The 22,653-nt window shown below is 34.1% G+C and overlaps 2 protein-coding genes across 3 annotated transcripts in view; both read left to right on the top strand.

Annotated features, from left to right (window-relative positions):
* The first annotated feature begins 364 nt into the window (after positions 1 to 364).
* Positions 365 to 12,684, top strand: LOC145585337 (uncharacterized). Of its 2 annotated transcripts, XM_081642043.1 has the most exons (12): positions 365 to 583; positions 723 to 883; positions 3,400 to 3,517; positions 4,968 to 5,064; positions 5,989 to 6,095; positions 7,450 to 7,572; positions 7,781 to 7,934; positions 8,522 to 8,582; positions 8,679 to 9,049; positions 9,469 to 11,059; positions 11,283 to 11,691; positions 12,284 to 12,684. In XM_081642043.1, exons 2-11 carry the CDS (start codon positions 756 to 758, stop codon positions 11,527 to 11,529), a joined length of 2,997 nt encoding a protein of 998 aa, XP_081498169.1. In that variant the 5' UTR covers positions 365 to 583; positions 723 to 755; the 3' UTR covers positions 11,530 to 11,691; positions 12,284 to 12,684. The 2 variants fall into 2 exon arrangements, with proteins under 2 accessions (XP_081498169.1, XP_081498170.1); XM_081642044.1 differs by lacking the exons at positions 365 to 583; positions 723 to 883; positions 3,400 to 3,517 and having other exon boundaries at positions 5,049 to 5,064; positions 7,442 to 7,572.
* Positions 12,685 to 14,823: 2,139 nt separating this feature from the next.
* The window catches only part of LOC145586527 (isoamylase 3, chloroplastic-like), a 29,192-nt gene continuing 21,362 nt past the window's right edge, over positions 14,824 to 22,653 (top strand). The window contains exons 1-11 of the mRNA XM_081643377.1: positions 14,824 to 15,069; positions 16,362 to 16,410; positions 16,510 to 16,578; positions 17,267 to 17,430; positions 17,788 to 17,881; positions 18,812 to 19,045; positions 20,028 to 20,132; positions 20,243 to 20,347; positions 20,663 to 20,797; positions 21,310 to 21,396; positions 22,204 to 22,255. Of these exons, the coding sequence (XP_081499503.1) occupies positions 14,912 to 15,069; positions 16,362 to 16,410; positions 16,510 to 16,578; positions 17,267 to 17,430; positions 17,788 to 17,881; positions 18,812 to 19,045; positions 20,028 to 20,132; positions 20,243 to 20,347; positions 20,663 to 20,797; positions 21,310 to 21,396; positions 22,204 to 22,255 (1,252 nt within the window). The 5' untranslated portion in view covers positions 14,824 to 14,911. The remainder of the gene's footprint in view (positions 15,070 to 16,361; positions 16,411 to 16,509; positions 16,579 to 17,266; positions 17,431 to 17,787; positions 17,882 to 18,811; positions 19,046 to 20,027; positions 20,133 to 20,242; positions 20,348 to 20,662; positions 20,798 to 21,309; positions 21,397 to 22,203; positions 22,256 to 22,653) is intronic.

A 22,653-nucleotide genomic window follows, 5' to 3' on the forward strand; every position in this document is an offset into this window, starting at 1 on the left:
AGATTGAAACAGTGCAGAGCAGAGCAGATTAAAGCAGAGCAGAGCAGCTCTAAAGAGGGGGCTTTAGTGTGATAGAAGCCCACAAACTAGCTGTAACAGCTAGGAAGGGTATGGAGTTGTCTTTGCTTTCTTGATTGAAATATATATATATATATACATAGACTCATAACGACAATTAACAGCTTGTATTTCACAATTTCCGATTTTAAAATTCGTGAATCAATATACAAAATGAAAACTTCTAAAACAATACTCCATCCAAAAACATAAATCATATCCATTTTGATTTTCCATGATTATTACCATAACAAATTAACAATCAAGATCTTTCATAAAGGCAACACTGTCGGCTGTTGATTAATATCGCGGGACCTAAACACACTTTCTGGCACGGACCATTTTCAAATCAACGTGGAACCTCATGGTCATACCAAACCAAGCTTCCTCTATTCAACGTCCCAGAAATCACCTCCTTCTTCTTCTCCCTCTCTCTCCTCTCAATTCCTACTCCGCATCTCGCTGAATTCAAACCCTAGAACTCCGATTTCGTCGCTTAGATCCATCAACTATTCGATCGTAACCGGTAATGTCGACTCATTTTCAGTTTTATTTTTGATTACGATGTTTGATCTGAGTTTTTATGATTTCATTGATTGTAAGATTTTTCATGTAAATTGTGGATTTTGATTTATTTTTGGTGATTTGATTTTTTTTTTTTTTAGGTTGATTGTTTTTAGAATTCAGAGGAATTTGAAATGTTGCGCGCTCCGACAACAGTTGAGGAGCAATTGATTTTGAAGGCTATTAGGGAGGAGTGTCCATGGGAGAATTTGCCTAAGAGGTTGCAATCTACTCTTTCTTCTAAAGAGGAATGGCATAGAAGGTTTGTTTCATTTTTCATTTTCTTTTGATTTCATGGTGTTTAGTAGTTTTGTTTAGTGGAGTGTAATTTTCAGTGCAAGTTTTAAATTATGCTGTATAAGCTTTTGTGCTGGAAATGCTACATTTGGATGATATTATTCAAAATTTGATCGTAATAGTCGAAATTATACCGGAATCTGTGCAATGCTGAAGGTATAGCGGTTATTGAGTGGTTACATTTTCTGCCTTTACTTCTTGAGATTATGCAATCTAGGCTGTTTTACGGGTGATCTATCATATACGCAGTATTAGTTCTTTCAGCTGTGGCGTGTATTGATAATGCTGGTTCATAATTTTGTATAGGCAAGGGTTATTTGTTATTGGAAAAGGATGGGGGTGGGTTGCTGGACTGTGGCATCAGGAATATAACTTTGATCAATTAGGAATGGGAAGATACATTGGTTTAAGAGTTTAGCTGCTATGTGATTTCTACTAGTTTCATATTTATGAGTTAATTGTTATTAAAATTGGAAAATTATTGGCAGAATTCTGTTGGCAGAATTCTGTAAGTGAAGCAAATGCAAGTAAGCGTTCATACCTTTCTATTTGATGTTAATTCTTTAATAGGAGCACTCATTCATTTGAGTGATTTTTACCCTTACTGTTATATAGGCTGGAGCACTCATTCATTTGAGTGATTTTAACCCTTACGGTGATACAAAAACTTAAACAAATAAGAACAAAACAAAAGTGTAATTTGGTTATTCCTAATAGGACTAAAACCTAGATATTAATATCCATAAATGCCTTCTCAGTATTTGCATAGCTTTATCAAAGCCTAGTGTTTTCTTTTGGTTGTCATCTGTGGTGCTACTTGCTGAGTTGCTGGGACCGAGCTTGGATCAATCAAAATCAGATCATAACATTTTCAAACTTGAGTTGAATCCTGAACTTTTTCAAGCTTGTTTTTAAAGTTCAGCTTGCAATAATAGAACTTGAGTTTGAGCCTGGATTTTGTTGTGCTCAACTCATGCAAATTTCGAGTTGAGCTCAAACAGTTCATGAACTAGCTAGGCTCATTAAAACCCCTAGTCATCATGCTATTTCACGTAACTACTTTTGGGTTATAACTTGTCATTTGAGAATGCATTGTATCATGATCTTTGGGGTGGTGTAATGACCAGTTGATGGAGATGTGAGTGTTTTTAGGTTCATGAGGAAGTTAGATTCATCCAAGAGAGTTTAAAGATTTAATTTATAAAGTATAAAGGATAAAGAAAGGAGATATCCCTTAGGGAATTGTGATGGTCATGTAAAAAGACCAAATGGAGTGTATACTTTTGGGTATGAGTTTGAGAATTTGGTGTTCAAAGAGAGAAAAATATGCGTAAAATTTAGTGTAATATTTGCATGCTTTGGGTCCAAGATGAAGTTTTGAAAATCCACAACCATGTTGATGTTTGGCTAATCTTGCAAGATTATGTATTACGTTGGCACTCATTAAAAACTGGTATGCTCTTCGATGGATTCGTAAGTCAGGTTTTCATTTTCTATTCAAGTTTATCAATAGCATAACTCATATTTTGTCCCCTTTAATATAAGATATGATTGTGGTTTTGTTCCTTTTTGGGAATAATCTTTTGTTAGGTCGCTTCTTTATATATATATATATATATTTCATATTATCATTATTCAGTGTCTATTGAGTTGTCACTTCATGATGCATTAATGATTTTGGGTGGCTGTATGAACAATTCTTCATGAATCTTCTACTTTTGGAGGAATCCTAGTGGGTGTTTTTGTGAGCTCGCTATGTTGGATATAGTTATGCCTATTTCCTCAACGGGTTCATAGATTAAGAGGGTGGTTGGTTGATTCATCTTTATCTATTCTTTTTACAGCTGTTCACCAACATACCTGATCCAGAAACTTTGTCTGTTTCTGACTTTGTTTAAGAGGCCAATGTTCCAAAGTGATTCATAACTTTTTGTAAGGTCAGTTTTGTTGATGAAGGTAAAAACTGAAGAAAGTCTGGTTTCAGAGGCCCAATAAGCCACTATTCTGGATCATGTGTCTTCTAGTGAAGGGATGGATGGTCACTTGTAATTGCATTGTAAGTTGTGTATCTTTATGGTGAAGATGTATGGTTTTTTCTAGCCATAAATTTGGAGGTTTTACAGGGCTTTGGCCTGAGTTTGAGTAGGTGCTTGTCTTATAACGCTGTGGCGGTTTTCCTTTTGTTTTCTGTGGAATTGATTGCAAAGAAACAATGAGATCTTCTGAGACCAGGTTTATAAGTAAATTACTTTGTCTTAAAGTTTCTTGGCACTTGGCAGTTTCCTCTCATTTGTTGTGATTTACATTCTTTTCTTTTTCTTCTTAATTTTGTTAGTTCCATGCTTGTCTTTTTCTGTAACTTTATGAAATTCCTTATCTAAAAAAGATTGAGGATATAATATTTATTGTTCATTGAGTTTTAGGGTGTGAAATTGAATTCATCCAAGTGCTGACTGAATTTATTCTCAATTCTGCGAGTAGGGTGATTGAACATTGCATAAAAAAGAGGCTGCAATGGAATACTTGTTTTGCTCGCAAAGTAATCAAAGAAAGCGAATACTACGAGGAGATGATGCGGTATCTTCGGAAAAATCTTGCGGTCAGTTCTGTACCCATGTCTTTCTGTGGTTTTGTTCTGTCTTTTAAGGTGTAGGATTGTTCTTGTGCTTTGCCTTTTGGAAACAATATAATGAGTTTTCGAGTTCTGGCTTTGGAATTACTTTGAAGCTCCATGGTTTAATATCTACATTTGGTATCCCAAACGACTCTTAATAGTGACTGATAGATATGATAGTAACCAACTGATACTATACCATCAACCATAAATTTCTTTGCTGCTCCCATGTACAGAGATATATGGGCAATGTTACTCCGGTATCTGTTGAGAGGTTGTTTTGCTTAACATCCTTCGGAAAAGTTTAGACAGCCTGTTATTTTCACCACAATAAAAGTAGATGTTACACTTATGAAGCACTTAAATTAGGCTGGTTTTGGTTTCCTTTTTTGAAGTGCTAGTAAGTTAAAACATATGTGTGCTATGAAAAAGTGTTTAAAGTAGGTTTTTTTTTTTTTTGTTTGTTTGTTTTTTTTTTAATTAAAAAAAATTAATTAATTTATTTTTATTATGTGTGTTATGTGTACTGAATTTTATTCTTTTTTCTATAAAGTTTGCCAGAAGCTAATTAACTCAAACTGAGTGTTCCGGACATACTGAAATAGTAGCCATATAACTATTTTACCCCCAACCTTGTTAGATCAATTAGCTTTAGTGTTCCTTTTTTTCTTTAATTAACAGCCAATAGACCAGTGCTATTTAATCATGAAACAAAGAAAAGATAAATATTTAATACCTAATGTGCGTTGTGCAAGGAAATTACATTTACTGCAAAACAGCCAAAATATAAGCTGACAGCTTTTTAAACAAGAGATGAAAAGTAAATTGTTAGTTATACACTTATACCCAAAGCAAAAGAATTGCCTAATACTTCTTTCACTCTCACTCTTTTTCTTTCTTTTTTCTTAGTATAAGCAAAAAAATCTGATTAAAGTAAGGAAGGTCAGTATTGTAATAAAAAGGAATATGAACAATTTATCTAAACTGTAATATTTCCAACTCTCATGCCTATGTTATAAATGGCATACTGGCATAGTATGCTATACATTTGGGCACCTTAGAAATTTGACTTAAAACATTGAAGTTAAATAGTTTATGCTTATAGCTAATAGCGTTGGTGACTTCATACAGTAAAAAGTGTTTGGTGAGTCTATGGAGGAACTTCATGGAGTTCATATTTCCTGGTGAATAGCTTACCTATTTTTTAAAGTTGTGTTTCAAAATTGGGGCCACACATCTCTCTCTCTCTCTCTCTCTCATATGTTTGAGTTTGTGAGGAGAGGGAAAGGATCTCTCTCTCTGTCTGTTCTTTGGTATGGTTGAGTTTGTGAGGAAAGGGAAAGGAAGGGGTATTTTTGTTGCTAGTATGCCCTTTGGAATATCCAGTTTTTACCTGAACCCTATAATAACCTGACTTTGATTATTTTCTCTGCAGCTTTTTCCTTATCACCTCTCAGAATATGTATGCCGAGTGATGAGGGTCTCACCTTTCCGATATTACTGTGACATAATATTTGAGGTTATGAAAAGTGGTAATTGATCTATCATTTTTCTACATAACTTGTGCTGGCTTCTATTATTGGATATCATTGTATGTTGCAGTTTTGTAAATACTTGAATGAGCAATATTCCCAATGTGTCATTGGAGGCTGTTCAGATTTAATGAACATACTCTATAATGGGGCCATGTCGTATCATGCATTGGTTTTGCGTCAAAAAATATGATGCCCTCAAGATACTGTTTTATTTACATACACAAAACTAAGAAAAGTCAAATGCCACTAAGAAATCAACACTTGATTCCTGCTATACAAATAAGCTTAATTTGGATAGTTAAACAGGGTCCTCCTCCAGCTTAACAACATTGTTGGCAAGGGCTTATAAGAGCAACTCCAATGGCAAGCTAATTGTCAAATTAGCTTGCCATGCCACATAAGCTTTTAAGCTAATTGTCATTTTAGCTATTTTGAGCTCCAATGACTAGCTATAAGCTTACTATATAAATGAATCTCACTTCCTTAATTAACTTTTTTATAGTTCATTTTATTTGATCTATTTTGGCAAGTTTTCCAAGCAAATTAGCTTTGACAAGCTAATTTGATTGGCCAAGCTAATTGCATTTTGTAGCTCCAATGGTCAAGCTAATAGCTTGGGAATATATAAAATTGCAAGCAAGCCCCTAGCTACAACCATTGGAGTTGCTCTAAGTGAGATGTTATTGCCTCTCTTTATTCTAGGTGTGTAAACTGATGGGATTTTTGTGTTTTTTCCTTATTCCTTCTCCCTTTTCTCAAATTTATTTTATTACAACTTAGCTTTATCCCCAATCAATCGCATCATCCAACACTTAATTTCAATACCTTTTGCAAAACTTACATTCTGAATAGTGCTTATTTTACCCATAGTACCATAGCTTTTCTACAATTGACTTAATCATTGATAATATACTCTTGCAGAGCAACCTTATGATAGCATTCCGAATTTCAGTGCAGCGGATGCATTGCGGATCACTGGAATCGGGAGGAATGAGTTCATTGATATCATGAATAAATGCAGATCTAAGGTATTTCTTAAATGCTTTGTGTTATTTTTGGGAGTATCCATCATGATACAGAATAACAGATGTATGCTGCAGATGAGATTTATCTACAGTTAGTGATGCATTAACCCTGTCGTAAATATTTCTCTTTATGTCTGGCACAAATCCACAGTTACTTTAATTTGGGGAGTATAAAAATCTAATTTCTTGAGGGTCAAATCTTTTAAGTGAATCCAATTGTTTATGGAGATTTTCTCAATAGACTAATCCACCCATTTAAAATTTGCTGGGGGGTCAAGCTTTCAAACTATCGCTGCTACGACTGTGAGAAAAAAGTAAAGTCAATGTCTTTCTAGACTCTATTTGCTGCAATGACTAATAAAAAAAAAGATAATCCACAAAACAATAATTAAGGGCTGGTAGCAGGACGTTCTGAGCTCTTCAATCCTGTTAGAATGGGAATTAGTTGATATTTAAGTTTTAAACTCAAAATTTATCATCAAAAGGTGCACAATGGCGGATCCAGGATTTCATGGGTGCTGGGTCACCGACTCACTGTCACCAATCGACCGCATACAAATCAATAATTAATGCATATATATATTCTAAAAGCTAATAAAAAAAAAAAGTCACTCCAAAAGTATTAAATATCTTGTGGGAGAGGAGTAAGATTTGTGACGGATAATGACAAATCACCGATAAAATTACCAAAAATATTTAGAACGATGAGCTTTAACAAGTTATCTAATCACAACTACGAAGGTAAGATTTGAGGGATGAAGTTAATATATAAAAAAATAAATTTGAACAAGTTACCTAGTGAGAACTAAGAATACGTGTTAAAAAATATATACTGCGTATATATAATATTTGCATGTTAATTAATGAGGATTTGAGCCTTTGAGGGATGAAGTTAATTTATAAATAAATTAAAAATACGTGTTTAAAAAAAATATGTACGTAGTATATGATCTTTGACAAAATTATATTATGTCTCCACCAAAAACAAAGAAAGAATGAAGAAAGAAAAAAACAACAAAAATATAATGAAATTGCTGCTCATGGGTATCGAACTCATGACCTCCTTAAAGAGCTTTGAAGCCTTAACCACTAGACTATTATGCACTTATTGTTATTTAATGTAATGTTTAATGTTTAATATTTAAAACTCTTTCTTTTTGCTGGGTCACGTGACTCACCGTGCACAAGGGTGGCTCCGCCACTGAAGGTGCATGTAAAATACGTAATAAAATTCAAACAATTAGTGGCATCTTGGTTCGTGAAAGTCACAAAGATTTGATTGACATCACTTATCTTATCTTTTTTATTTCTGATACCGCTTGCTGATTTCTTCCTTCATTGATGTGGAGCTATTCAGAAATTCATGTGGAAAATTAACAAGTCAATTGCAAAAGAACTTCTACCAACACAACCGGCAGATTTTCCTATCGAACCTTGGTGGGGAGTTTGTCTTGTCAACTTTACTCTTGAAGAATTTAAGGTAACTATCTAATTTATTGTTTTCTTTCCCTCTTTCCTTGAGCAATCTGATGGTCCTTGCGCATGAAATTTTTACTGTTTGCTTATAGTTAGTGGGTAATGTCCTATTATCTTTTCTTTTTAACGAGAAATTGATTCCATGATTTTGAGTTGATGCTGTTGTTGTGGAGATTTCTGTGAGTTTAATTTTTTAATTTTAATTCTTTCAGAAACTTTCAGATGAAGAAATGGCAATGATAGATAAAGTTTGCAAGGAGGAAGCCAATTCATATGTTCTTTTCAATCCTGACATAATAAAGGGCTTATACCGGCGGGGTTTAATATATTTTGATGTTCCTGTATATTCAGATGATCGTTTCAAAGGTAAATCTTCATAAGGATAGCCTTTGATGTCAAATGTAGTTTCATATATTATTTATTAGCTAGGTAACATAATTAGGTATATTCGTATATATTCAGGTTATCATTTAATTACCTTTTGTACGTTAAATGTTTGTGCACACCCTAAGTGTAGGGACTGCCAATCCTAACCCCTGCAACCAGGAGAAAGGGTTGTACATGGAGGTGGCATGTGCGCCATGCCATCATATAAGTACATGCCTGATCCATCTCCTGCTAGGAGGTTATTCCCCACATTATACTGTCGATAATATCATTTTGTGGTCCACATCTAGTTAGAAGTCCCGTGTTTCTGAGGGTTGTCTTTTGTGTTTTTGGGGGTTGGGTGTAGCAGGCAGGGGAACTATTATGCTGTCTTTAAAATTCATATTTTTCTCCAACCTATCGGTATATTTAAGCCTTTACTATCACTGTTGCTGTTAGGGATTAATTCTCACCCTCCCCCCTTTCTTTTACCCGCATATTTTGATCTGAGATCAGAAAGGTCTCAGTGCTTACCAATATGATACAGACTTTGTTGTTCATCAAACATTTGATATAGTCTGTTTCAGTTTCTAGGCTGGAGGGCTTTGTTTCAAATAGGGAGCAGTCCTATGAAGATCCTATTGAGGAGTAAGCAAGTTAATTCTTTACATAGATACTTTGTTCTTGACTCTAGTATGAAAATTGGATTTATTAAGTTCCTTATTATCTATGTCCAACCTGTAGGTTACTTTACGCAGTTTTCGTTGTTTCAAGTGAGAATGCAACTGTTGCAGAACTTGCATCTACATTACAGGCTGACCTCTTGCAGTTGCAATCTGCTGCATCCTTCGCTTGTCGTTTGGGATGGGCAGAGAAAATAATTGATCCAGCATCTATTCTACAGGATGCTAATGTCCAGGGATCTCTTATTCTAAGTGATGATGAAGATGGTTCTCGGGCTAGTTTAGGCTCTGCAAACTTGTCGGTGGATGGAGCCAGTGTTCAACAGGACTATTCAGGGTCAGAAAGCAGAGCAGCTTCAAATCATGCCCGTGTTGCATTTATTGTTGATGCTAATATTACTTCATACCTCATGATGGGGTCTGTTTCACCAGGTTTTACTTTTCCCCATACTTTGCCATTCTACATTGAGTTTAAATGTCTCTGTTCATTTTGTCATTCTGCCTCCCTTTCCAGTTTTCGAACAGTTTCAATTCCATCCTATAGAGCTTTGTATTTGGTACTCTAGAGCTGTTTGGTAGGAAAGTATTGAGTTTACTCATTCTTTCCATTGGAATAGGACTTCTAGAAAACGATTTTTGTGCTTTTAAACTGTATCATTTACTTATTTGTCTTTTCATATGTCTATTTTTCTTTTGGCACAAAAACGCTTGGAAAATTACTGATAGGATAACTTATTACAGGGTATTTAGGCCAACAGGGGATGAGGGGAAGGCAGAAAAGAAAATGAAGGGAGCACTGTGCATATGATTTCTGACTCATTCATGTTTTCCATTTGTGTTTCTGGTTTCAGGTTTGAAATCGCATGCTGTAACGCTCTATGAAGCAGGTAAGCTGGGTCACGCAAGTATTGCAGATCTTTGCAAGGATTTGAGCACATTAGAAGGAACCAAATTTGAAGGTGAATTGCAGGAATTTGCAAATCATGCATCTAGCCTCCGTTGTGTTCTAGAATGTCTTCTTTCTGGAGGAGTTTCTGATAGTATTGGAGACACAGAAATTGGTCATAAGGTGGACACCGTATCCTCACAAAGCAATGATACCTCTACAGCAGTTGAAACGAGCTTGACTCACAATGCCAGTGGTCTTAATGGTGATAAATTCATCAATATAGAATCTCAGGATAAGATTAAAGATTCAGAATGTTTGGAAAGAGATTCCCCTTCATATTTATCTGGAGCCAGCTGTGCCGACACCAAGCTTGTCAGTGAAGACCATGTAGATGATTCCTATGAGCAGCCTATGTTGGATCCTATCGCGGAGGATAATGAGATTTCAGCCTTGGAAATTGATGCTCCTAGAAGAAAAAGGAGTTATCGTTTGGATCTTCTTCGTTGTGAAAGTTTGGCCACTCTTGCACCTGCAACTTTAGATAGATTGTTCCACCGAGATTATGATATTGTCTTATCCATGGTACCTCTGCCTCCAGCCTCTATTTTGCCTGGGCAAACAGGCCCTGTGCACTTTGGGCCTCCCTCACATTCATCCATGACACCTTGGATGAAATTAGTGCTATATTCAGCGGTAGGCAGTGGACCGCTGTCTGTTGTTCTAATGAAGGGCCAATATTTACGTTTACTTCCTGCACCCTTGGCAGGCTGTGAGAAAGCCCTTATATGGTCATGGGATGGATCTACAATTGGAGGAGTGGGGGGAAAATTTGAAGGGAGCTTAGTGAAAGGGACAGTTCTTCTGCATTGTCTTAATTCACTTCTTAGACATTCTGCTGTACTTGTGCAGCCTCTCAGCAAGTATGACCTTGATAAGTCTGGGAAAATTGTTACAATAGATGTCCCGCTGCCGTTGAAAAATTCTGATGGTTCACTTGTGCATGTAGGGGAGGAGTTGGGTTTAGGCATTGATGAAAGCACAAGGTTGGAGTCACTAATTAGTGAGATAGTGGACAAAATTGATTTGTGGACCATTGGTTACATCCGCCTATTAAGACTTTTCATAGAGACAGATTCAGATCAGTTATCACCTGATGATGAGAGATATGAATGGGTCCCACTAAGTGTAGAGTTTGGTGTACCTCTATTTAGTCCAAAACTGTGCAAGAAAATGTGCAAAAGAGTAATCTCTTCACAGTTGCTTCAGACAGAGTCCTTTGATGAGCACCATGAAGCAATGCATGGGTTAAGAAGAAGGTTGCGTGATGTATGTGCAGAGTACAGTCCCACAGGTCCTGCTGCAAAGCTTTTATATCAGAAAGAGAAACCAAAGGATAAGTCTCGTCAACTTATGACCTATGCTAGTGGAAGATGGAATCCTCTTGCGGAACCATCATCTCCCATTGCTGGAGCCACTGAATACCAGAGGAAAAAACTTTCGTCAAGGCAGCGTTCAAGAAGAGAAGTTCTTAGCTTTGATGGGAGCATTCTCAGGTAACCAATGTTGACATCTCTTATGTTACTGTTCTCTTTCTATGAACTCTGGTTTTACCACTTCTGTTGGTTTGCAGGTTGTCCCTGGGTAGCATTGTAACTTTTACTGAGGGCTTTATATTTTGCTTTGTGATTTTGGTTCATCATGTATGTGCTCATGGAAACATATGATCAGATTGGGTTCTCAAAGTTCCCTGATGTCCTGTTTGAATTTTATGTGTAGATCATATGCTTTGTCTCCCGTTTATGAGGCGGCCACCAGGCCAATTGAAGAATCAAATTCAACGAACGTCCCTAAAGTTGAATCTGATGATGCTGATAGCAAAGATGTGATCCTGCCTGGAGTAAGTCTCCTCTTTGATGGAGCAGAGCTGGAACCTTTTGAGATAGGTGCTTGTCTCCAGGCTCGCCAACCAATTGCTCTAATTGCAGAGGCCTCATCTGCAACCTCTGCTCTAGCAGCTAAATAGGATTCATGGCTCTTGACTTCTGTCATTGTTTAAAAGATCATAGCTTCAGTAAACCGCATTGCTGACTGTTGTTGCTTCCTCATCATAAATCAGCCCTGATTATTTCTTCTTCTTCTCCTGATACCTGGAGGGCAATCGATTATTTGTCTGCGTGATCTTAAGGTATCTACTAGGCACTGCTTGAAGTTATTACTCCCTCTGTTTGGATTCAATAGCTGTTATGTCCCATAAGTCACTCGTAATCACCATAATTTCTTTTGAAATGCCCTTTGTGACTGCTGTCTACAATTTATCCTATTTTCATCACTTCATGAAATTGGGTTGAAGGGAAAATTTAAGCATAATTTATTTCTGCCGCATGAAATGTCGCGAAATTTCCGTACATTAATATTATAAGTTTGAATTTTGTACTTGAATCTTGTACTTTTAAGTTATAACCAGATGTATATGCTATCAGATGACTCTCATAGTCTCATTGCAAAACCTTTGATGTTGATTGGGTACAAAAAGTGGACTAAGTGTTATTTTAAATTTGTAGAGTGGTCCTTTAATAGTCACAGATCGTGGAAGAATTATCCGCTTGTGGTTATAAGAGCTCATCTAAGCCAAGATTTTTCACGAGACTTTCTATATTGTTTTGCTTTCTCTTCCTCTTCACCCTTTCCCCTTTCTGTTAGCTATATGTGCTCTGTGTTCTGTATATTATCTTCTCTAAAGTTATATGGTTAATTGTTGTGATGGTTTCATTTTGTAGGTGAAGCCTGGTGGCTTGTTCTCCCTACATGTGGTTGATGTAAGCTGTAAAAGGTGTGACTGCATTACAAACTGATTCTTTTTACCCAAAAAAATAAGACTCGGTTGCTAATGATGACAGTATTCAGGATTAAAATAGAGATTTTTTTTAATAATTTTTTTTTCCTAAATTAAAATTTGAGTTTCTTTTTCTGCTGGTAGACTTGTAGTATAGGAAGGCAACAGGGCTTATTGTTGAAGCCTGCTGTGCTCTAGGTACATATCATGGTTGTAGATAGCCAGGGATGTACTAGGTTTTATGTAAGTGCCGTCCCTGCCTTGGAGCAACTTCCATTAGGGGAAAAGAAAAGAAACCTCGAGGAGGATACTATGTAATAAGCATATAGAGTGATTCAATTGAAATTGAATTTTTTATTTGAGACATTATCTTTTGAAATCTAAAATTAAAGGTTGTAGAATTTAGAGCTCAGAATCGCTCTAAAAGTCTAAAATTAGTATCCTAATCAGCTGCTTTGTTGCCTTTGTAATAGATGTGATCATGTGAACAATTCATGAATATTATACTTTGCAAAATTGCTGAAGTAGGAAATATATTTATCTTCAGTCACCATTGCAATTGATCTAGATTACTGATCCTGTTAGATTAGTGCATAGTTCAATTTCAAAATCAAGTACTCTATTGTTGCCATGTCAGTTTAGATTTATTAAAAAAAAAAAAAATCACGAACTGTGGACTAAGAATTCACACCCTTTTTTTGTACATGATGATTTATTTAGGCCGAAGCTGATAATCCCTAGTATATTTATACTTAAAAATCAGTATAGTCAATGGTTTCAGAGTTTGTTGTCAATGGAAATGCATAGATCACCTCTGTGAAGCTTGAATCTCTAATACTTGATGCAGACCAACCTTTTTAATATGCACAAGAAGCATAAAATACAAGGAAAACAACATTAATCTTTACTGATACATATAGCAGTACATCATTATAACATAAATAGTGAGTTGTTTTGAGAATTAAGGTTAGCCTAGGCCTCGTTCTTTAGAGCTGCTCTGCTCTGCTTTGCTGAAATCTGCTCTGCTCTGCTTCAATCTGCTCTGCCCTGTTCTGCTTAAAAATAATACTTAATATTAAATTATTATAATAATAATAATATTATTAAATTAATATTTAATAATAACAACAATAAATAATTAATATTTAATAATAAATAATAATTAATATTGAATCATTATTATAATAATAATATATTATTATCATAAATTAAAATTTAATAATAAAAACAATAAATAATTAATATTTAATAATGATAATATTATTATTAAAAATTAATATTTAATAATAATAATAATAATTAAAAAATAAATAATATTTAATAATAATAATAATATTATTAAAAATTAATATTTAATAATAAATAATAAGTAATTAATATTTAATAATTAAAATAATAATTAATATTGAACTATAATAATAATAATAATAATAATTATTATTATTAATTAATAATTAATAATTATAATAATAATTAATATTTATTGATAATAATAATAATAAGGAAATCTGCTCTGCTCGGTTCGGCTCTGCTCTGCTTCAATCTGCTCTGCCCAGAAGCTCAAAAGAACAGGGCCCTAGTTGGTTGGAGGCTCTCCTTCCATCCCTGTGAGAGGGGTTTGATTCTCACCTTAAGCAAGTAGTTCTCCTTGCAAGGGAATTTTCCTTAGCTACAAAAAAAAAAAAAAAAAAAAAAAAAAAAAAAAAAAAAACGAGTTGTCTGTGCCATTAAAGAAACTATCAAAATATGAACACGTACATGAAGAGAACACTAATTGTATTTTCTACGGAGTATTATGTGTCTAACTCTCACCTCACATCAAAATATACTTCTCTGTTTTTTTTATACTTATAAAAGGCTTTTTATTACGCTTTTTAAGCAGGCGATTAGCCTAAGTAAATAAATGAATTAAGCTATGAAATTTAAACCGTAGCAATTTATTCTTTTTTTCTTATCGGTGGTAAAATTTTGTGAATTAATTTCTCCATTTACCTAGTTTAACAATGAAATAGATATTTACAAAAGTTATGTAGTTTAAGAAAATGTAATTTTACACCCATCAACATATGTAAGTTTGTACTCCCTCTGTCCCTATTTTATTACCCCATTTTGACTTTTCACGATCTTCAAACCGCGTCTTATAACGCATATATTTTTATTTCCAAAACTATATTATCTCTTGTATATTAATGGTAATTTATGGTCAAAGTTTATAAAGTTTGACAAAAAAAATAATGCGGCAAAAATAAAGGGATAGAGGGAATACATTCAGATAGATGTATGTATGTTAGAAATTATAACTCCCTACAGTGTAACAAATCTAAACATTGAATCTTGGATGATGACACACTAGAAAGAAGAGAAAACAAAAAGGTGGGAGGTGTAAACCGTTCACGTGGCAAGCAGGGAAAGACGGGACATTTTGCCATCTTCTATTTCAGTCTGGAACTCCGAAAAACGTTAATTACCCGCCGTGCAATTAAATCAATCAATCAATAACAAAATAATGAAATAAATATCTATCATATTTTAGCAGTATTATCATAAATAGTAGTTACTTTCTCCAAAATTCATGGATGCTACCATTATTCTTCAATCTCATCATCTTCCCACCTTCAATTACAAAATGTTGCACTCGATTCATCTTCCTCCACTCTCCTCTGTTTCACAATTTTATTGCAATTCTCTCTCCTCCGCTTCATCGTTTCCTCCATCTGCTGCTTCTATTGGGTAAATTTTATTATTGTAATGTTTTATGTAATTTCATTTTTATGATTTCAGTGGTTTTTATTTGATTTGATTTGATTTTCTCTGTGTTTTTTGATGTTAGATTTAGTTTGGGTTAATTTTATATTCAGTGGAATTTCTATGTCGATTCATTTGCTTATTCGGGTGTTGATTATTTGCAATGTGATTATAGTCGGATTTTGGAGGTGGATGAAGAGTTATGATTAGGGTTTATGATGTTTTTGACATGGGGTGTATTTCATTTGGAAATTTAAGTGCTTAAGTAGTATTCTTATGACCTGTTGTAGGTGGTAATAATGATGGTAATGAGGACTAATGACATTGAATTTTAAGTCTAATATTGTAGAAAAATGTATGTTGGTAATGCCAAATTCTATAACATTATGTCCATGGTAATGCAACTCCGTCCTCAAATGGGTTTTTATTCCAAGATTTTGATTATTACTGAATACCACTCCTAAAGTGGTAATTGATGGTAATGGAAATGTAGGAAAAAAAAAAAAAAAAAAAAAAACTTTGGGGTTAACTAATAAAAATTCATTGTCATTATTATCGATTATTACCAATATGGACCTACCAAACAGGCCTTTGAGGTGTTGAGCATCTAGAATCTCAGTGACTGTTGTAGTCGTCTTAGTCATTCAAATTTTTGAATTTTAGTGACAACACGTAATCTAATTTTGTTATATGCTAACAATATTGGAGAAGTCAATAGCATTGTGGTAAAAGCACAAATTTGGAGGTTAATGTTCTCTTCTAGGTGCTAGGAAGCAATAAAGGGTGGTGATGACCTGTTTTTTAAAAGAAATTCATCTCCGAATTTTTCTTGTTGGAGAAAGTTCTTACGCATTTATATATCAATTAGGCTGTCAGTGAACAAATTTACAGTGATCTTAAGGTATACAAATTAGTTGTTGTTAGACTTGTTACCTTTCCAACCTTTCAAATTGTCAAGGACAATGATTAGATGAACATGATTAAAGCAAAATTTTTTAGGGTTGGTATTTTGGAGAATTCAGGGGTGCTTCTTTATGTGTACTACTTTTCCTCTACATCTTCACCAGTGTCTTATTTACCTTTTTTTCTTGTGAGTAAAGAGTTTGATTATACAAAAGCAAGGATGCTGACTTTTGTCGGGTTAAAACTTTTATGATATGTCAATCTCATCTGCTGAACATCACTTAATACTGGAGTATCTTTTGTTAAGGTTACGTATTTTACAATGATTGGAATAAATGATGAACTATGTAAAAACTATTGTGTATTACGAACAGATCTCAATCGAGTACAGGATCAGGTAACCTACAGCAGCAAATGACAAGGGTAGGTTTTTTTTTTTTGTCACATGTATGGAACATGCAAGTTCATATCCTACTTCAGCATACCTTATAAGTCCGGCTTTACTTTTTTGGCATAGGTTAGACAAGGAGGTGCACAACTCAGGTTTCTATGAGCGCCACTAATCATGGTACCAAAGAGTGTGTGCTTGAGGTATATCTTATTTCATCAAACATATGCTTCATTTAAGGTTATAGATTTTTAAGGAAGAGGCACTCTTTTTTTCCCTTTATGAAAGTGTTTTTTTTGGGTATCTCCACTCTGTCAATAAACTGAAGAGTGTTTTTGTCCCATTTATCAAGTTATAGTTTTTAATTTTAGCAGGCAACCATTTTCAGTAGTTTTACCTAAGTTGTTTATGGAACTCAAAGAATTTGGTAATTTTTTTGGTTGTTTCCTTTGGTCCTTGCAATGGGTCTCCCTCACAATAGGTCTTGCTGTATGTCATGCTAATTGCTAAGTTTCTAGTGCTGGATAACTTAGACTCTTAGCGGAATCATCTTGCTTACTAGTTACTACCAAGAACTCTATATCTGTACAATAATATTGGTTCATATCATAATAAATATATGTATTTAAGGAGTGTGCAAAAGGGTGGTCGTCTTTTATTGTGACTTTGTGAGTAAGGCTCATGTCATAGTAAACACGCCACACATATATTTATGGAGTGATAAAAATATCAGCAGTCTATATCATGGAATTCTCTGTCTTTCAATGAGTTCTCTGTTTTTTTCTATGTTGAAGAAATCTTTTTGTTGCTATATTCATGAAATTTATCTAAAGTAGCTCATCTATACTGATGTCTTAATGTGTTGTCATGCCTATTCTTTTTCTGTAAAAGGTAGAAGCTTTGAGCATGATGGATACAAGCAAATCGTTTAAAATCCTGCCAGGCCAGGCATTTCCTCTGGGAGCTTCAGAAGTGGAGAATGGAATAAATTTTGCAATTTTCTCACAACATGCAAGCTCAGTAACTCTTTGCTTATTGCTTCCTCCCAACGGCTGGTGATTATGAATCTCTTTTATTGTTATTGTTATATTGATTATGTGTGCCTCACATAGCATGGTTTTTGACTGTCCTCCTTGATTGTGTTAAAATCTGCAAACCAAAGGGTTGAGGTACTGTGATATACTGTAATTGAAAGCTTTTCTTTCCTTTTTGGCCCTTATGAGGATGTGAAGGAAAAAGAACCTTTCTCAGCTTGCCACTTTTATATTCGTACTACATAGCATTGTATTATTGTATATTTTTGGTTGTTTCTTTTTTTTTTTGGTAGGAAGACCCCTGTGTCAATTTGATCTCTCTTTAATTTATGTGTAGTGAATATGAGATAGTTACTGAACATGATAATCTTTTCTTAGGGAGGATTTTGATGCAGGAAATGAAGAGATGGTGGAATTAAGGCTGAATCGGAGTTTGAACAAGACTGGAGATATATGGCATATTTTTATTGAGGTAATCTCTAATTGTCTCCAATTTTCTGTTGGGACTCTCTGTCTTTGGCTCTTTGCCTATGGTTGTAAACTCTTTTCCTACTTATGGGTCTATTCCAACTATATAGAGATGGGGAGAGGGTCTATGCTACATTTTGATATGGAAGCACATGGTGATGACAATAGAGTGGGGGGAAGAGGAGGGGGGGGGGGATGATTTATCGTGTCTTTTGTTATGTCTATTTATACTCAGGAAGACCCTTAGAAGATTGCTTTACAAGTCATGTGACTAGGCTTTCATCCTTCTTTGATTACTGCATCTGCTACAGATGGAAATCTTGTGATAGGGATGATCCTGAGTGGATAAGCGGATACAATTTGACTTGTTGGGACCTCTGGACCTTTATAAAGAAAAATTACAGGGTTTGGTTAAGCTTGTTTTAGTCTAACAGGTGGTTTCATTTTCTGAGTTAGAAGGACTAAGATCCTCTTGTAACATGTTCAATCATGTTATATATAGTCTTGTTACTCTTTTTAACAAGGATTCACTTAGTTGATCTATTACTTATCAAGAAGCATATTTAGTTTGTCAACACCTCAAGCTTCTCTCTATTATTGATACAGATGTAAAAGCTCGTCATGAAAATCTCAAAATTTTCAATCATGTAAGTTAATGAAAGAAATTGCAGATGAACATCATTGGTTTTGACCTGTGGTTTAAGAGGGAAAAATTAGACTTGCGGTTTGAAAAAGCAAACCTATGATGAGTGGAATTCCTTTTTCTCTAGTTTGAACTTCATCTCGCACTTGCATAATGATCATTGTGTCCACATCAGGATGTGACTTTTTATAACCTTAATTGAATCATAAATTTAATACTTGCATTTGTGTCTCTTTAATTTTTTGTTTTAAATATAATTTTTAGTTCCTTCTGAATTCCTTTATGTCATAGGATCTTCCGAGGAGTGGTGTTCTCTATGGTTACCGCATTGACGGTCCTCAAGATAGGCGACAAGGGCATCGTTTTGACAGTAGCATTGTTCTAATTGATCCCTATGCAAAATTTGTTGAAGGTCGCCGGCTTTTTGGAGATCAAAACTATAAGCTTTCTAAATTCTTGGGGACATACAATTTTGAGGGGCCATCCTTTGACTGGGAAGATGATGTGCATCCAAACATACCAGAGGTATAGGCACAATTTTCATCTTTGTATTTATTTGTTTATTTATTTATTTGGACTTTTGGAGGGTTGAGGGTAGGAATGTAGGATCTTCCCTTTAGGAGTTATGGTAAGAGTGATTTTCTTACTATGGTTGGTTTAAGGAAACTATTGAATGGAGACATGTTACAAGGCTTAGTTACCTAATTTTTAGAACATGAGAAACTTAGGCTATGTAGTTTATTCTCGATTTGGTAACATAACTAGTTTGTGGCTTGGGTTGCTACTTTGCATACGTGTTTAGTTAGATGAGCAATTTTGACTTTTTAGAATTGTTGATGATTATCTTAGAGATGTCTCTAAAAAAAAGGCTGACTTATTTATTGGTGCATCTTTTTGAGTAATTATGTTTTATATTGTTTTTTGTTGTTTGTATTAAGAAAACCATGCCCGATGTTTTGTAAGTTACTCCATATGATCCAAAGATGTCAACAGCTGTTGACTATTTTGCAGGGAAAAAAAAATAAAATTATCATATCATTCATATGTCATCATTTGGAAAAGGACATGATTTTTCAAATCCATAAAATTTAAGTGTTTAATTTATTGTGTTACAAAATCTACATTAGAAAGCATAATAAATAAATAGCTAAGATAGTCAGACATAAATTAATACTTGTTGGTCTTAAGTTCAAACCTTTGTATAAGCACTTTTTTTTTTGGGTTGTCCTAGACTCCTAGGTAATACATGTTACTTGCTAAATAGGTGATGTGGCATGCTTTTAGTGCTTAAATGGGCGACATGTGGCACAAATACAATTTTAAGATTACTTTGTAATACTCTGTGCATTATTATAGATGATTGACATATCTCTTAATGATCTAAACTTAGTTATACTAGCTCCGACATTTTTTGTTCATGTAAAAGCTATTTTTCTGTTTTTACGAAGACCTGAAATTTATTGATTGTGCTTACATCTATGATTTAATTCTTGCATTTTTGTTGCAGAATGATCTTGTCATATATGAAATGAATGTTCGTGCATATACTGCTGATGAGTCAAGTGGGGTTGATGCAGATATACAGGGAAGCTATCTTGGTGTTATTGAGAAGGTAGTGGTCTCAAATATCTTAAAGAAATCTTGTATAACATACTTCATACTTCATTTTCCTGTCATTCAGATTTTAGAAAAGCTTGATGTTACCTTATTTTTTGAATTAAGATTCCTCATCTCTTGGAGCTTGGAATCAATGCTGTGGAATTGCTTCCAGTCTTTGAGTTCGATGAGATGGAGTTCCAAAGGCGCTCCAACCCCAGAGACCACATGGTGTGTTGGCAACTCTCTTTTATGCAGGCCTTACAAAATTTTTATGCATTCATTTTGATGTTATGTCCCTTTTTTAAAGAACACTGGATAAATTCACAATCATTTTTGGTGTTGACCAGATTGTAGAAGCATTTAGTGCTGTTTTTTTGCAAAATCTTTTTCTGATTTATATGTTCTTGCTTGCTTGGCAGCTGAGATTGTAGGAAAAGCGCTTTTCATGTGTAGATTATCTGCATGTTCAATTTTATAGTTGTTGCTAATGATATTTTTAATGACACTAATAATTGGAATTTTTTTGGTGCTGGAAAATGGAAGATTAATACCTGGGGCTATTCAACTATCAACTTTTTTGCCCCTATGAGTCGCTATGCAAGTTGTGGTGGAGGACCTATTAATGCTTCTCTGGAGTTCAAGGAAATGGTTAAAGCCTTGCATAATGCTGGAATAGAGGTCTGATGTCAATACTGATATACTTCATTTTAAATTGATAATGTTTACTTCTCTGATAGATTACATCAATGTGATAGGTTTGGATTTAATAATGCACTCCCTGTCTCCACCTTGCTTTGTTTGTGGCCTTTGACTATGTTTACTCATATGCTCAAATTAATACTACTTTATATCTCCTCATCTCTAAATCTCTAATACATATTATAACATAAATATATTAGAAAAATACACAATCTGGTGTAATTTGGAAGTATAGTAAAAACAAAGGAAAAAAAGATGATTGTAGGCTTATATTGGGAAATTTGAAGTAGTAGATCATTGACCTTTTCGGGTTTCAAACCAACAAACATTTTTGGAGCATTTCATGTATATTGGATGCATTGAAGAAGTAAATGCACATTTATTTTTTTTTGATAAAAAAATATGAAGTGACATGGAATGAGGTTTTTTTTTTATAAGATATTACTAGTTGTCTAAAATAACATGGATAATATATATATTTTTTTTCCCAGGTCATCTTGGATGTTGTGTATAATCATACAAATGAGGGTGATGATAAATTCCCTTACACTACTTCTTTTCGTGGCATAGATAATAAGGTGAGTGATATAGACTCCTATTATCCTATGTTTGTCTTTGATGTTTTACCCAGGGCACAGAGATTTTTATTTGTTTATGTATGTATGTATGTTATATTAAGATTTGTTTTATAATTGACCTTTTGCTGTTCATTTTTAACTAAATAGTACAAATTTAAAACTTTTACCAAACTATTCTACATGACCAAACTTTAACTCTAAGATGTGCTGTGAGGAGGCTTATTTTTAAAATCCATGCCCTAATTGCACATAAGTAAAAGCAATGAGGTATTATTCCAAGGTGCAGTCTTTCTCTATCCTTCTCTCTCCTCCCTATTTCTCTTATTGCTACTCCTTGAAAGTTAGATTTTAAAATAAAAAAAAATAAAAAAAAAAAGTTTGGGATGGAACTTCTTGTAGCATATATATAATTTTTCCTTGAGATAACATGAAAATCCAGATTTTTATAGGTGTAGAAGCTAAAATAGATAAATCAGGCATTCCTCTTTTTTTTTCCGTGTCACGCCAAAATAACATCACAGTTGGTAGAAGTTGAAATTTAGGTAATTAGTAGTAATGATAAGAGTCTCTGAAAATAAAAATAGAAATTTGTTTGATAAGAGAATTTTAGTGATCAAGGACATTGTGGTAGTCTTTGTAAACAAAATATTGAAGTTCATGTGAAAGAATATGCCAAATTAGTATGTTGTGGGAGTATATATAATACGTTGGATCAAAATCTTCTTTGTTATTTTTGGTTTAAACATACTTTTTTGAATTATTTTTGGAACCTTTATATTTTCTTGTTGGTCTATTCCGGGTCTTCAGGTATATTACATGCTGGATGAGGATGGCAAATTTATGAATTATTCAGGATGTGGTAAGTATTTCAGCACTTTTTCTTTTAGTTTTTATGTAACATGCTTTTGAGAATAATGTGAAAATTCTCTGTTTACCATGACTAGATCATAAAGCTACACTATGAATGGTGTATTACAATAAAACTTGTAAATTCACATTTCAAACCCTAGAGTAATGTTGTCTTATTGCTTTATTTGTTCTTCAGTAATTTGATCTCACGGTTGCTCTAAGGGCATTGCTTTGACATCATTACAGCAAACTGGAGTGTTTAGAGCTGTTTCAGTTTAATCCTCACCTTGGTGATTTTGTTTTCCAAATTTAGATTCTGGTTTCTCATTGTTCTGTTCTCTTAGTTTCATGTGTTACAAATCCTATTCTAATCAATCTTTTGATTGAATTTAGTTGCTTTAAGAAAAT

Source organism: Chenopodium album, chromosome 16 (assembly GCF_948465745.1).
Source record: "Chenopodium album chromosome 16, dcCheAlbu1.1, whole genome shotgun sequence".
Classification (NCBI taxonomy): Eukaryota; Viridiplantae; Streptophyta; class Magnoliopsida; order Caryophyllales; family Amaranthaceae; genus Chenopodium; species Chenopodium album.

Excerpts from the sequence above, each read along its gene's own strand:
- LOC145585337 (XM_081642043.1), top strand. The coding sequence starts at position 756 with ATGTTGCGCGCTCCGACAACAGTTGAGGAGCAATTGATTTTGAAGGCT. Across the intron at positions 5,065-5,988 it reads ATTTGAGGTTATGAAAAGTG|AGCAACCTTATGATAGCATT; the intron begins GTAATTGATCTA and ends ATACTCTTGCAG. Across the intron at positions 7,573-7,780 it reads TTACTCTTGAAGAATTTAAG|AAACTTTCAGATGAAGAAAT; the intron begins GTAACTATCTAA and ends TAATTCTTTCAG.